Raw genomic sequence first — 16,446 nt, forward strand, 5'->3', positions numbered from 1 at the left:
TCATTAAATCAAGGAAGTAATGAAGTTGTATAGTAAGGGTCTTTCTGGCTTTGATGAGGGTTGATGTATACACAAGGAGGAAATCTGTTAAGACTAGCCTTATAATTACATAGATTCACAATGTAAGCCCAATTAAAATTAATGTTTATCTTTTCAGCTTTTTATGTTTTAGGCCCAGAAACCTTTGGGTGCTTAAGCTGTTTTCCAGTTGTATCTATTTACAAAATAACATTTTTTTTACAAATTAGTATCCTCAGTGAATAATATCTGGAGATAAGGATGGGTGATCAAAAAGAATTCAGTAACATGTTGCATCAATTTGTCATTGCCACTCTCCAGTCAACCTTACAATGAAAGGAACTCGGCGCATGCTGGAAAAGCTGTAGGTTACTTGCCGGTAGGGCAGATATGGTTTAGTTTATTGACTCTTGGTGCACTTCTGTATTGTTGATTGGACAGCTGGACAGGAGCAGAGGGCATGAATGTAAGAACACAACTCTTAGCTGCTAAATTCATGAATAGCATGAATTCACAAACACCATTGTCTGGTGTTGGAGTATATGAAGAACTCAAGTTATTTGTGGATGAGTTAGTTTTTGATTGAATCTACTTTAAAAAATAAAATAAAAGTCAGTGGCATGTGTGAGTTACAGGGTTACTGTTGTAGAATTTAAAAATGGAAAACCAAAAAGGCAGGTGTAGTGGTACACTGATAATTCCTTTGGTTTTACAGGTGTGAGCAGAACCCTGCCTCATGTGTACAGATGTCCTTGAGCAGAGTGTATGAAGTCAGGGAGACTGGTTCCCTGCTTTAGCATCCATCATTTACACCGTGGTCAAAGGCTTCTCAGAATTTACAGCTTCATTCAGAGTAATAGGGTACAGATTAGTTCTATATCAGCTATAAATCCTAATGCTGTTTCTGCTGCTGTGTTGAGATAATGACAGCACTTTCTGGATCACTGGTAGAGTTCATATTCTGTATCTTATGGTGTATCTTTCCTTTGCCTTGTTCACCTTTATTTTGAACTGCTGGTGACAAAAAAGCACAGCCACCCCTTTCCTTCTACCAATCCTTGCACCTGACACATCTGCTCAGTTGCATACATTTTTTTTTTTTTATGGATGAGGTTGTTTCAGTATGTTAGCAAAGAAAAGGTTCTCCTTGTTCTGTGATTTCAAGAATTCGTGTGGGGCCAACTGAAGTGTGACTTAGTGTGCGTGCTTGTATTGACTAAATCTGGACTCGTGCTTAGCGCATGGTACTACAAATACAGAAAACAAATTCAGAATTGCTAGAAATAGATGTTGCGATGTCCCTTTCCACTTCAGTGGTACACTTATTTTGAAACAAGGCAGATTGAAAATTAAATAATGCATGTCTTCCATACAAGTGATTGGAAGGATGATTTTGCTTTTCCTTTAACAACCTTCTATACACACACATTTTCTCATACATTACCACAGTTATCTAGAGAAGAATTTCTATATAATAGTTCATCAGAATCTGTTTTCAGTAGTGTTTTTCTTCTGACTGTATTAAACAGGTAATTTTTGTGGAGAATTAATGGTAATGTGGATTTTTTTTTTTAAGTATACTGGAAAGTGAAAATTGATGTGCTCTAAGGAAAAGAAAGGAAAGAAGGTGTTCTATTATTTATCTCCAACACCCTTATTTTCCATAAAGCTTTACGCACAGGACTTATTTAGGCTATGCATAAATGTACTGTAAAAACTACAGCCATGGGAATTGTATTCAAACACATGAAAGTGTGGCTTGTTTTATCCTGAAGCAACATGAAATTGAATCATGTGAGTATATAGCAATTTCATTGTGTATCAATTCCGGCAAAGTACTGTGTAGATTTATATTTGAGGATGTTGGTATAATAACCCATGACCGCTATCCCAAGGTACTGCTCAACTCCTGCTTTCTTTCCCCATAAAAGGCAAAAACACATAGAACTTAACTGATTAAGTTCTACAGCCTGAAGAAATGGAAATGTCCTTTATTTGATTTTAAATGTGAGCGAAATATTATGTGCTAAAACATCATTAGACATACTCGGAGTCCTTTAACCTTGGGGCGTATTTATTAAAGTTATCAGACAATTTATTTATGTATTTAGGAATAATTAGCAAGTGAATATGCAAGATGTAGGGTATGGAGTATTCTGTAATGAAGCCAATATTTAACTAAACACTCATTTCTTTGTTAGTGAGGGGATGCACTCGATTGCAGTTCATACCTAAAAATGAAGAAACCAGTGTTTCGCATCCAGAAGGATATGGAAAATGCAGTCTAGGTGCTACTAGTTATTAGCTACTTTGTTGTTTTCTCTGAACCAGATTATACTTATTCTGAGTTTAATTTTGGATATTGAAATAGGTATCTCAAAATGTAACCACACGAGGGCTAGGCAGAGCTAATGGGGATTACTCAGCAGTGTAGACAGTGTTTTGATTCAGATTACATTTTGGAAGGTCCCTAGTGAGCATTATGGTATTGGTGGGACAAAAAGTGGTTTGGTATTTTGAAGTCATTATTTTGTTAACCATGTTGTATGCATGGAATACATTTGTCAGGTTGCTTTCAGTTGAAACCAACTTCAGAACTGCATTTAGGAGCCGGTTAAGTTCATTAGAACATTGATGAGGAAATGGAGAGAGTGGCTCAGAACTCAACACTTTTCGATGTTCCTGGTTTATAATTTAAAAATTATCTCTTGAAGAGAAAGCCATCAGAAACAAAAATGTCATGGGTTTGGTGTCTGGGTTTCGGTTGGGATAAAGTTCGTTTTTGCCTTAATAGTTGGCATAGTGCTGTGTTTGGAATTTAGCATGAGAATGATGTTAACAACACACTGATGCTTTAGTTGTTGCTAAGTAGTTGTAGTGCTTTCAGTAAGACAGGGACTTTTCAGCTTCCCATGCTCTGTCAGTGAGGAGGTGCATAAGACGCTGGGAGGGAACACAGCCAGGACAGCTGACCCCAACTGGCCAAAGGGATGTTCCATACCTTATAACATCATGCTCAGCAGATAAAACTGGAGTTGGTGAGGGGCCAGCAATTACTGCTCAGGGACGGGCTCTCAATCGCCGGATGATGATCAAATTGTTGCATTGTGCATCACTTGTTTTGGTATATTCCTTTATCAGTAATATTATTTATTATTACTATTTCCTCTCCCTTTGTTGTGCTATTAAACTGTTTTTATCTTAACCCATGAGGTTTTTTCCAATTCTCTCCCCCATCCCTCCTTGGCAAGGGGTGGGAGGGGTGCAAGTGGCTGCGTGGTGCTTAGTTGCCAGCTGGGGCTAAACCACGATGTTTAGGAAAACCTATGTTACTTAGGGCTGTGACTGTCTTTGGGATCAAGAGCCCAGAGAGATTTTTAAATTATTCTCGCTTACGTCATGAGTAACTTTCTAGTACTGTCAGAGTAGATGTATATTTTCTGAGGCCACTCTGCAGAAAAAATTTTTAGAAGTGAATATGATATAGTTTCCTTAGTTTAAATGACTTTCAAATTTCTGTTTGTAAGATCTATAAGTAGCAAATGAAACAAAATCATTTATTAAGTGATAGGGACACTGTGAATTGAATTGAAATGAGGCTGAAATTAGGTTTATTCTGTATGAAAAGAAAGGCTTTTAACAAGGTCAGTTCCGTCACTCAGTTTTACACCAAACCTGTGTTGATGCAACAGCGGGGAATGTGAGCTGTTGCATAAAGGCAGAGGTGGGCAGGAGGGAATATCGGCTTTTTGGACAGGGTTTGTAGATTCTTCTGAGATTCAAGGAAACTTGCTGTGGAGCAGGCTGGGAACACTGTATGAGCTGTGGTGGTGAAAGAGCTCAGAAAATGGTACCACATGGTTGAGGTAGCAGTTTCTTATGCTGCTTTAGTGTAAGCTTGAAGTGAGTTGATCTGTTAATGCACTTAGATTACTAAAGTGTTAGGGGGATAAAATAGAAATTAATGTATAGCTGCTATGAAAGTACAGATCATAATGAAGTAACTTGTAAGAACACTCTGTTATAAACCTGTTCCCTAGTTCACTATCAGTGTTTTCAACTAGTAAATGACAGATTAGATTAACACTTCTTCCAAGCTCCTCAGATTCAACCAGAAATTCCTAGTGACATGTGGGGGAGTTGGATCAATTTTAGGCCCAGTACAGTTTCTCTGGAACAGAGGTGAGAGAGGATTAGAGCGAACAACAGTAGTGTAAAAGAAGCTGTCATGGCCTCAATTAGCAGTGTAACCCTCAAGAAAGTGTAGTTGTGCCACTAGAAGAAAGTGAAGAAATGTATACCACAGTGGCTGGGAAATTGTAAAGTAGTGTTATTTTGTGCCGTGAGAAAACCTTCCATTTAAAGGTAAATGTGTCCAGTGGACAGCATCAACTGTTCTGCTGGTTCTTCAGCAACAAGTGGTACTAACAGTGAATGCAAGCGTAGGCATTTTCATTCTCATGTGCTGACATGCAGGTTGTATCCCTGGGGACCTCCTGTGAATACAATTGGATTGAAGTGTTAAATCAGTAGTAACAAAATTGTTCTGAAAAATCTAATTAGAGAAAACCTTGTACAGGTGAGAAAAAGAATCCAGAACCATGGTTTAGATGTGATTTATTCCTGTCTCTGTGCTGAACAGGGCATCCCAAATGTTGTGTTAGTTGCCATTTTGGTAAAAATTTACCTTTTTTACGACATACCTTAGCCCTTGTGCAAGCTTTTTGCTAGTCTTTTCATCATTGAAGTGAACAGGAATCTATCAAGGATTCGTAATCCTTCAAGAATGAGTAGCTTGTGGCTAACCAGTTGATCCCAGAAGAGGAGAGATGGTCCCTTATGTGAAGTTTCACTGTCACTGGAGAGGGGAGGAGGGGAAATTACTGGAGGAAAATATTTTAAAACCATGCAAGTTTACTCTTCCTAATGCACACATTGTTATTGCTTCTATATGTTTTAGTATAAAAGCTTATGGTCTTTGTACGCAGTGCTACAAGGCAAACCTGGAACAGCAAGCAGCATTTTCTAAGTGATGGTTGTGAGCCAACATTTGAGACAATTTCTGAGTGATTTATGCTGCTCCCAGATGGGGAAACACTTCACCAAGAAAATAAAAATGGCAGGAGTATTATGTCATTGGCACTATTGTTGACTGGAATTAATTGATGATGCAGCGCCTTCATTATGATGAAAGGGCTGGGTAAGAATGCAGTTCATCAGAAAAAACAGGGATCAATTTCTACCTTTGCTTTATTTTCATGTGTTTATACCATAGAAACTGGTGGATTCTAAAAATCATGGAAGCATCATTTGTGTATGTGGTTTGGGAGTACAACCCTTGTTAATTGATTAGCCTATGAAATACTTTATATTGGGATTCCTATAGACTAATAAAGGTATCAGGAAATTAGTTTCCTTGGAAATGCTTTGATGTTTCAGTCTCTCTTACTAATTGTAATGTGAATCCTTGTTTGCTGCTTTTCTGAGTGCAGAACTGCAGTTGGCCTTCAAAGGTATGTGTCGGTTTGTCCAACAGAAATGCTTAGAAGGTTTTAAGTAGCTCTTAGTCAAAAACTGATCCTTCAGAGAAGAGGCTGTAAGTTGAACAGTGGTACCCTGTATCTTGTCAATAGCAGTAACTTGTTTGGGGGAAAATAACATAGTGGTACAACGATTGAAATGGACAAAAGGGCAGAAATTGGCTATCACAATTGGCAGCAGCATTGATTTGTGCTTCTCTAAACCATAGTTGGGAAGTAGTTTTTATTGACCTTCAAGTAAACCTGGACTGTATTTTGACACAAAGTTTGAGGCAGTACAGAAGGCTTGTTTAACAAATACGTGAAAATCATGCAATTCAAATAAAATGGCAGCCTTGGTTACCTTGAGTAGGGCACAAAGTAGCAATCAAAAGGTTATGTGGAAGGACATGGATCCATTGTCAAGTGGTTTTACTGTTGTTGAACGTTACTACTTATTTTCTTAAAGCAAAACAGCATTCCAGAATATTGCCATAGGAAATCCTAATACATCTTATCAGTATCTCAAGGGTGGGTGTCAGGAGGATGGGGCCAGGCTCTTCTCAGTGGTGTCCAGTGACAGGACTAGGGGCAGTGGCCATAAACTGGAAAATGGAAGGTTCAACCTGACCGTGAGGAAACACTTCTTCCTTGGGAGGGTGACAGAGCACTGAACAGGCTGCCCAGAGAGGTGGTGGAGTCTCCTTCCCTGGAGACTTTCCAAAGCCACCTGGACTTCTTCCTGTGTGATCTGCTCTGAGAGATCCTTCTCTGGCAGGGGGTTGGGCTGGATGAACTCTAGAGGTCCCTTCCAACCCCTACCACTCTATGAATCTGATTATTCATGGCATAGAGGGTTGGGTTTTTAGTTTGTTGTGGTTGCTGGCATAGTTTTTTAAAAAAAAAAAAAGTATCAGTTGTTTGCTATCAGCTGGAAAGACTTCTTTGGTTTAGTAATATTCCATCTTTCTTAATCTGTGGTCTTGCTAGTCCCCCAAAGGTCCAAAAGTTGTAGGATTTCTGTCACTTTTGTTTCAGCAATTACTTGGAGTATTAACAATGAATACATAACTGGCTCCTGTGGTGAAAATACAGTTCCTAAATTATAGATGTTCCTTTAAAAGAGCTAGTGTGCTTTACACTGACAAACATGAATAACTTCCTGAACTAACATCCCCTGAGTTCCAGGGACGTTTCAGAATGTGAAGTATTTGCTTGATTTACAAGTTAAGGAAAAGTGTTGTCTTGTTTGTCAATACATTTACTCCCTTGCATTCATCCTTTCCAGATTCTTGAGGTTTATGTTTACAGTCCCCAAATTAGGTGGTTTCAGTTTTTAAAAATGTATTGCGTTAATTCTAGCTCAAGAATATATAGTATTTCTGGTGTCTTCAGGAAAATAGTTACAGGTCAAATTTTGTTTTAAGTGTTTTCCTGATACATTCCAGTCTGGCACTGCACATTCCCAAGTGTGATCCTCTTGAGCTGAAATTTTTCATAGTTAGTTGCAATGTAATTACTTTTTGAGGTTGTAATATGAAAATAATTACAATTTTTTCTTTTACTTGAGTTTTAAGAGTAGACAGGTTTTTTTCCTGTTTAAAATGTTTCAGGTGCCTTTCTGGAGAGATAGGCCAACACTAGGAGTACCCTAGAAAAGAGATTTCCAGTAAGCTCTTGCTTTTTTCAGAAGCCAAGGGAGATAACCGGAGAAATACTCTTTTTGTCATAAGGGAATGTTTGCATGAATTTTTAACAACATGCAGAGCAGTGTTTTCACACTATTTTGTGGAACAGGACATCGCAAACACTTCCTAAATTAAATCTTCAGTTACACACTTTTCAACTTTGGCATACAAAATATTTATCTCCCATTAGCCTTTTTTTTTCTTTCTGTTGTCTTCTCTTTGTTCTCAAAGGAAGCAAGGGAAGGAATGGCATTCTCATCCAATGCCCTTGTCTGTGCCACTCCTGTTCAGTCTAATGAAAGATGGCCAGCCTACAAGTCACTGCCTAAGTGTAGCGTTCCGTGAAATGAAAATTAGGAGGGGCACACATATTTTGCTCAAACTTTGATATAAAACTTTAATTTTTGCATTTCCCAAGTTTTGTGTGTGTGTGCTTAAACTCACAAGGCTAACCTTGCATTCGGTAAGATGATCTTTCATTTTCTAATCATTTTAGTCTTCCTTTTTTCCCTCCAGTATTAAAATCTAATTTTTGTGTGTGAAGCTGGTGTATAAAGTATGATTAAGTTAAATGGATTTATCCCTTTTAATAATGTAAAACTTAGTTTCAGGCAAACCAAGTCATCGGCATAGTTTTTAAAAAAATGCTGTGAACCTTGGTATCTATTTTTTTAAAGCTCCTATATACTGTAACATTACCTACTCCAAGTAATTATCATATATTATAGTGGTTGCTGTTCGTGACTGCTATAATTAAGGTTGCAAATCAGCTTCCATTATAATCCCTTGTTTTCACACAATCATAACTTGTCAAAATACTAACCTTTGGGACTGAAGTTTTCCATAGTGTTCTGCTTAGAGGTAAATTTTGGGGGAAGGGGGGTGAAAAAGGAGTTTGAACTATCCTTATAGCAAATCCTTCTCCAGTCATTTTGCATAATAGGATCAAACTGCATAGCAAGGACCTAGACAGTTATCATTTCCAGGGACTGGAAAAACCGAGAAGAAAGGTTAAAGCACAAGGAGTAGAGAACTGCCTTGAATTGTGGTTGCACTTCCAATTTTGACTAGCCCCACTGCTATTTTGTTTTGCAGCATCTCTGTCTGACGCTGCAGTGTTCGTCTGACTTTATTAGAAACTACATCCCACAATAAGACTACCCCCCCTCAGTTTTGCTGATAATCAGATGACAGTAGGTTACAAAGGTGGAGAAGAGATGTGTTTTGGGTTCATGATTCCAGTTGCAAATCCTGGTCCTGAATTTGATGCTGACTTTTGGGGGGAAAAGCTTCCCTAAAAGTGAAATGGGGATGCAATGTAAGAAAATATTGACTGTGACTGTTTTCTCAGTAGTAGCTCTTAAATGTCAGTAAATACTGCACTACTTTTTCCTGGGTAAAAATAGCACATTCTTGTATCATTGCAGATAACCCTGTATGTAAACTTTGTATGGTGACCACTATGCAAAGCCTGTGTAAGTTCCCATTTCTAGTGTGTTTGGAATGACCTGACAGTTTATTTTATCATGTAGAGAGATCACGTTTTACGGCATGATGTAAGGGAGTGCTTGGGCAGGCAGAGTTGAAGGATAAGCTTTCAACCCTGACATTCATTTCCTGTGCTTGTTTTATCATCCCTAACATTACATTAGCACTGTTTCTTTGCATAGAATTCATTTTAAGAAATGGTGATTGGTTCTTCCCCTCAGCCCTCCGGGAGAGTATTTTAATTAGTTTTTTGAGATATATGATAATAAACTGAAGTACAGTTACTGAAGAAAAATTACAATTTTTGTTACATTCCATATTTGCTCCTTCACTAGTCTGTCTGCAAACTGTTGCTACTGTAAACATCTTAATAGGGTGTTGTGAAATACTGCAAAGGTACGATTAATAGATAAAATAAATCATAACATACTAAAAAGCATAAGCCTTCCAGAAGATCAGTTTTTGGAAGACCTCATTGCCTGCGGAGAGTCCTGTGTTAGTGAGACGTCTTGCAGATGGGAGGGTTTGCACATCTGACTTCCTTTTACAGTTGAGGTCTTTGATCTGAAAACTTTACAACTCTCCTATGCCCTGTGATTTGTCTGGCAAGGTGAGTTATTTACAAATGCAATTGCTCTTCTGACAACTCGGTTTTGAGTGTGGAAGTGCTGAGGACCTGATCTAACCCACAAGGACTGCTGGTAGTCCTTTTATTGGTTTCAGTGGGCTTTGATTCAGATATTTGGACTTTGAAGCACCTCAGGTAGATTAGGTAAAAAAAGGCTTTTTACAAATGATTATAATTTAAAAATTTAAGATGCTGTGGGTCTGAAATAATTTGACAAAGTTTCAAAGGCTTGTGAATTAAAATAAGTTTCTGATCTTTGTGTTTTTTCTTTTATTCCTCCAGTGGCAGATGAGAGCAAAGTTGGTTTGTTGGCCGGACACAAATCGGGTAAGCTGTTCTCCTGTTTTGGAGGAAAAGTCAGCAGCTTGAAAGTAGTATGGGCAGTAAATGCAATCAGCTTACAGAAACTGCAGTGACTGTGAGAGTTGCAAATTAAGGCATTACTTTGCATGCACTGACTCCAAGTTGTACACTGATGAATTAGGGGTTCTTCTTTGCTAAGCAGCGTATGGAGCTGAGTCATTTGCAGGAAGAGCTGGAACTTTATCAGCGCAGGTGGTGTAAACTGGGGAAGATGCCTTTTCAAATAAGGGCAAGTAAAACGTGTCTTGTGGAGTGTGGAGACTTAAACAGTATACACTTGGGAAAACAGAAATATTTCTTACTTTTTCTTCTTGCTCAGAGTTCCACTTCTGTTGCCAGGAATATTGAAGATAACACTAAAAGAAATTCTGCAGATTAAACAGAATGCCACAGCTTTTCCTTTCATCATGCTTGTGCAGTAGAAATAATTTGGGTTTTTTCTTAAACTTTTCAGACCACAGTAATAAAAAAAAATGGGTTCATACTGCTGTCTTTAGGGTACCTACTTACTAAACAAGTCCCGCAAGCCACGCCGTGGTGCCGTGCAACTTGCGCATCTTTGTCTTCAAAGAACTTTCAGGGAAATGTCACCTAAGACCGTAATTTTTCACAAACCGCAGATAAGCTGACATAAGAAACCTTAAACTTTCTAGAAAACTCAAGTTATTCAGCAATCTCTTCTGATGTTAGAAGACCCTGAAGTTTCAGGCTGCCCCTGTGTAGCGTGATTGCGTGTTGCCTTTTTCCAGTCCTTTGATAGAGCAAAAAAGCTGAATTCATGTAAAGGAAGGTCAACTATGAGTATCCTGATTGTTTATGGCATTCTTTCTCTGTGCAACTGGGTGTCTTTCTTTAGTTCTCTGGTGTGGCTTTTCCTTATCTGAAGACCTTTTCCTGAACTTAGTAGACAAATTCTTTTTAAATTTTTCTGGCATCTTTCCTAAGCCTGTGAACGTCTTGGATTCTCTTTCTGAATCAGGGGGTAGTTCATATGTCTTGTAACATTATCACTCCCAGGGAGAAAAAATTCTTTCAACTTCTTGTTTTGGGAATGTGGAAGCTTCAAAGAAATGATCTTGTCAACTTGAAGAAGCTAGGGGTGTTGCCTTTGGTATTTTTCCTGTGCAGAAAAATTTTCCAAATTTTTTTTTTCCTGTGCGGTTTTCCAAAGATCAGTGGAATTCACTGGTATCAAAGAATATTGGAGGGAAACCCAGTGAGATCGTAACTCTTTGACAATCAGTTGTTATTAGTACATAAAGCTTTATAGTATCAATTCCAGCAGCTTTTGATCTTTCATCTGCACACTTCTCCAGATTCTTGAAAACTATAACTTTGAAAAGTTTTCTATTTGAAGACACCTACAAATTTTATATGAAAATGGGAACCATGCTTGTTGAACTTCGGCTTGTTTGCTTTGCTGATCCTTCATAAACCTCCTACATGTACCGAAGATCTTTGTTCCTACGCTGAAATCAGTAGTCAGCAGATCACCTAAGGAATAGACACAAAGATCCCATAGATGGTTTCTTTCTTTTCCCTTCAGGATAAAAGGAGCTAGCTAACTTCTGAGAAGGTTGGAGTGTAAATGATTTTTCTTGGTTCTGTCCACCTTAAGTACTGTTCAATTCCTGTTGAAAAATGTTTCTCCCCCCTCTGTGGTCCTTTTCCTAACCCTGCATAAAGAGGGGAAAGCAGTTTCAGCGTTCTCATTGTTCCATTCAAGTACTTTAGAAGTTTGTTCAAGAACAGGCTGTTCTTTTTTCTCTGGTCTCTTTACTGTGTGGTTTTTGGAACTGTGTATCATATGCGCATCTTGCTGGCATTCAGTCACATCACAGAACCCTTGTTTTAACGTCGCTCACTGTGCTGCCTTCCTATAGACACCTTTGATAAGAACACGCTAAGGGAGGCATTGCGGCTCCTTGTGCTGGGAGCAAAACACCGTTATTTTCTCATTACAGAGCAAAGAGTTTCCATCCTATTCTAGACTTCAGGAAATTAAACATATTTCTCTACAGAATTAATTATCACCTACTAACAATCAATGCAATTATCCCTTCTCTCCTTCAACATGACTTGTTCTATGAAATACCAGTTAAGTAATTCTCTCGAGGGAAATATCCTTTCTGTTCCTTCTGGGAAAGTGGCTTTTCAAGCGTTTAGCCCCTGCGTTTGGTATAGCTACTGTATCCCTTGCATATTACATGTTACTGAGCAGCAGCAGCAGTTAGTAGCATGTATTCATTTCAGAAAGCGTTACCACAATTCTGCAGAAGACCAAGGCATTAGAAGGATCTGTAGCTGTAGCCCCATCTTTCTGTCTTTTTATATATTGCACCCACAAACAGCAGTTCCTTTCCCTCCCCACCCCCCCTTAAAAAGTAGATTTAGTTTTAGAAGCTTGTCTGGACACATCCTGAGCTTGTAAACATGTTCTATGGGAAGATGGCTGGAGACTTGTTCCTGTATTTCTTCCTCACAGAAAACGCACCTGTGGATTCTAGTTTTCATAGCTAGCCTGTCCTTCATCCTGCCGGATGGAAGACTCCTGCAGTGCTTACAGGTTGTCTTAGTGTTGCAAGTTTTCCATCATACCACTCAGAAAAGTGCTGGAGTGCTGTATTGATGCGGCCTGCTGGGCCCTTTCTGGAAAAGACCGGAGTCCAGGGTATGTGTGTGTAAGGCATCCTCTCTGGATCCTCCAAGGAGCATTTTGTCCTCTGTAAACTTCCCCTGTGTGTTCAGCAGTGGTGTGTCTGCATTCCCTAAACCCAGCTCCAACGATGAGAATAAGAAACAGACAAGTGGTGCCTCTGTTGTAAAGCAAAGATCTGTGAAAATTCACGAAGATGGAAAATCAGCAAACTTTAGCTCAGTTTTTCATGAACTTATTAGAAAAGCAGTTCCAGGACAGGTAGAAGGATACTCTTCGTATGAGGAGGGGCAAGACTGTTGTACGTCAGATATAGCCTTATTTCTATCAAACACTGATCCAGAGTACTGAATTCTTTGCAGCTATTTTTATTTTTTTCTGAAATTGTGTGTGTGTTCTGATTTACTGCATAGAACACTTTTAGTATGTATTGACTGTCTGCTGAGGTCTCTGCTGACACAGCTCTTTCAGATGATGCAGTGCTGGAGAGAAGCTGATGAGTCTTTCTTTATGAGCTCTGACATATTAATTAGCGAAATGGGCAAAAAAGCTTTCCTATTTTTATTTTAATGTCACTAGACCATGTTTTTGGCTGGGGATATGTTTCAAGACAGTTTTGAGACAAGAGGAGTTGAAGATCTTATTTGCTTGCTGGCTGCTACGTGAAGAACATGTGACTGGGCTGTGGGTTAATGCTGGCAAGACTGAATGATACAGAGGTAGCTCTGTTACCAAGCTGAATTTGAATTAATGCTGTACAGCAAGAGGTAGGGTTAGACCTGAGTAGGAAAAGGCGCGTTGGGGTAGTTTGGAGGATACTTCTGGTCAAGCTCTGCCCCTCACTGTTAATTTTGCTGCCAGTGTGGTTACCAGGTTACTGTTCAGCCTGTGGGTAGGATTGGTGTTCTGGGAAAGCAAGCTTGAAGAGGTAGGTGTGCTGCTAAATCCTGCAAGGTCAGGGCTTTGATGGGGGTCTTAATGCTGACATGCCTGGCAGACCTCCAGACTGTAATGCTTTGTGTATGGGTAACCGAGCTGTGGTTAAACTGGGATTCAGATTGGGACTGGAGATAGTTTGGAATAAGGTAGTTTACAGGTCTTGATGTATCTCTGCATCCTTGAATGCCAGGAGGTATTCTGCATTAAATAAATTTTACTGAGGTTTCGTTAAGGCTAGGATGAGGGCTAAGATTATGGTTTAGGACACAGGAGTGGTTGAAAAGCTAGGCTTATTGGTATATTTTATATGACCTACTGGAATAGGGTATGGAAAGTATGACAAATGAAGCTTCATCATTACCTTCAGCATTTCCAGCCTATTGCAAGAGCCATGGTTGCACAGATAGGTGAAATGAGTCTGAGATGCTAAGGTTTCATCCGTACAAGTGTAAGATGAATGTCCCCTTTGACTTTAAATTTGAGTAGCACAGGATGATCCCCATCTGTGCTCTGAGCCTCTATTTTACAGTGTCTACATGTTGCCTCTGGAAGATGTCTGGTGTGTTCTAACTCCTGAACCATTTCTAGGTTTGTAAGAGTAGAAGAATTGTTATAATGCTTTTATAGTGTAGGTGGTTACATCCTAGTGTGCCCAGCCACTGCTAAATTTGCAAATAGAAACATAACCTATGATTTTACTAACTCCAGCTTAGATTTTTGCAGGGACAAAGTAGGGTCTGGTGCAGGGGCACAATAGTGTCTGGTGCAGGCAGAATCCAGTGTGTTAAACTGTTCTGGTCCAGGTGTGAATAATGGTTAAGCTAAGCTTATTGCTGCAATTGGACTTCAGATGTGGCATGGAAGATAAAAGTGGAGAACCTTTAACCTGGAAGAATCGTGCAGTGGTGGAGCTATTGGGATACCAGCAAAATCCAGTGGTTTATCATGCTTATATAGCACAAAAGGCATACTTTTAGTCAAGGATTTTGGTGGAGGTTAACAGAGGGCTAGGAAGGACTACAGAAAGCTTAGTGGATGCTGCTGGGCTTGTTTGAGAATGAAACCAGCACCGTTGTAGCAAGTTTGGCTTCTGATTTGCAGGTAACACAGTTATGTCAAAGAAGTGTGTAGGGAAAAATGCCAGATCTCATAATTTTATTAAAAAGCCTTCTCACTGCTGTGGATGTCAATAAAGCTGAGCCTTTCAAAGCAGACATTGGGTTTAGTATGAAGTTCATAGGGATTTATATAGTAACTAGATCTGCCATAGAAAAGATTCACGTAAATGGCTGAGCTGCCTGGTGCATGTACGTGAAGTGCCTGTCCAAACAAGGACCTTGCCACTGTCTAACTAAAAGCATGTGGCATATAGAATCTGACACTTGTCTTTGCCTTTGTGAGAGGAGAAAAAGGTTGATCTTAGTTCATTTTATTTCTCTTTGATAATAAGTGTGTAATACTTGGCTGCGTCAATCATTCTTGCAGGCGTGAAGAGGGATTGCCTGCTTTGCAGACTGCAGGATACCTTAGCAATACCAGTGTAGCCTAACCTCTGTATACCTGGGATTAGGTACTGGAGGCAAGCAAACCACGGCTGCACTGGAAGCTGTGCAGTGTGGTTTTCTCTTCATTCAGCCCGTGTGGTGCTTGGTGCTATTTCAGTTTGACACAAAAACAAATGCATGTGTCTTTCCATGATGTTTCAGTACACTGTACTGCCCATAATCCATAGCACTTTAAGCTTTGAATCACTCAGCTGTTGCCAAGAAGGAGAGTAGTTTTGGCTGCTTAACAAGTCATTGTCACAAATATTAGGAGGGGAAAGCTATTTTAACATGAATTGGTGAAAAGTGTTGACTTAAGAGAATTTGATGGCAGCGTCCACTGTATTACTTACTTGATATGGAAAAGTGTACAGAGGTGAAATCAAATTAGCACTGGGTTAAAATCGTCTGTGCACAATAAAACATTATTTACACAGGGTCAGGGAAATTTGAGTCAGAACGTGGCTGATAATGGACTAGGGGAGAAGGGTAAGGGAGTTCCTGCCGTTGAGTCGTGACATTCAGAGTGGGACCCCTTGCTTTCTAAACTCCTCAAAGAGAATTCCCGGTGCGGCTGAATCTACTCCTAGTCCCAGACCTGGCCAGCGGTCTATGTCTAAAGGATTAGGTGTGGGGATCACAGTGTGATGATTTTTGTGCTTTTTATAACTTTGGGATAGCAGCAATTCAAAATAGCTGCAGTTCAAAGTTCATTAACACTTAATTAAGATGCATCACAGAATTAGATTATATAATTTCTTGGCAAAACCTAACTACCAATGAATCAACACAGCAACTCAATTAAAGGCTTCACAAAGTTGTCGACATAAAATTGCATGCACACACGCTCAGATTTAGAGACAGATATATGTAGAATATATATGGGTTAAGTTTGGTGCTTTATTGCTGGGAACATTTTTGCAAGATTTTCGTTCTTTTATTGTTACCTTCACTTTGGGCTTCTCTCCATGGATGATTCTGTTCTCGTGGTAGTGGTGGTGTTAATCAGCTTTGGTTATGATTCACCAAGGAAAGTGTTGCGTTGACCATATAGTTCCAAATAAATGGTCATCCTGAGAATCTATTGACTCAGGCAGTCAGGAAACAAAAATAAGAATCCTTTTTCCTGCAGGTCACTTAGTTAATGTTTTCTTCTGTACTTAGTTTGGTAAGGCCTGAAGTCAGAGGTGTTACACCGAGTCAGTTATATTGTTGGGGTTTATAAGGCTTTCTAGTATAAAAGTTAAAATGCTTAGCTTTCATTGAATATCTGCCTACTGTTACTTTTTCCTTATCTTCAAACACAGCTTGCCTAATGAAACTAGAAGGGTACGTTAATTTACTTAGTTCGCTCTGCTAGTATGGCTTTACTACCCTTTTTTTAGTGGACTTTTTTTTAAGTTGGGGGGGGGGGGTTGGGGTTTTTTTTATTATTATTAATATGTATAATGGTTGTCATGTTATAGATAGTTCTTCTACACTGGTTAGAGCTGGCAGTGTGGTGGTGCTTGTTTAACACTGCCTAGCTGCACAGGAACCAAAGCTGTGCTGTGACCAAGCCTGTGGGACAGGACAACACAATATTGAACTGCAGGGCAGCAGG

The 16,446-nt window shown here is 39.3% G+C and overlaps 1 protein-coding gene across 1 annotated transcript in view; it reads left to right on the forward strand.

Moving 5' to 3' along the window:
- The window catches only part of PARD3B (par-3 family cell polarity regulator beta), a gene marked incomplete at its 3' end in the record, with an annotated part of 137,954 nt that overhangs the window by 98,318 nt on the left and 23,190 nt on the right, over positions 1–16,446 (forward strand). The window contains exon 16 of the mRNA XM_010156547.1: positions 9,624–9,668. Within this exon, the coding sequence (XP_010154849.1) occupies positions 9,624–9,668 (45 nt within the window). The remainder of the gene's footprint in view (positions 1–9,623; positions 9,669–16,446) is intronic.

Source organism: Eurypyga helias, unplaced genomic scaffold (assembly GCF_000690775.1).
Source record: "Eurypyga helias isolate BGI_N326 unplaced genomic scaffold, ASM69077v1 scaffold8798, whole genome shotgun sequence".
NCBI classification, from domain to species: domain Eukaryota; kingdom Metazoa; phylum Chordata; class Aves; order Eurypygiformes; family Eurypygidae; genus Eurypyga; species Eurypyga helias.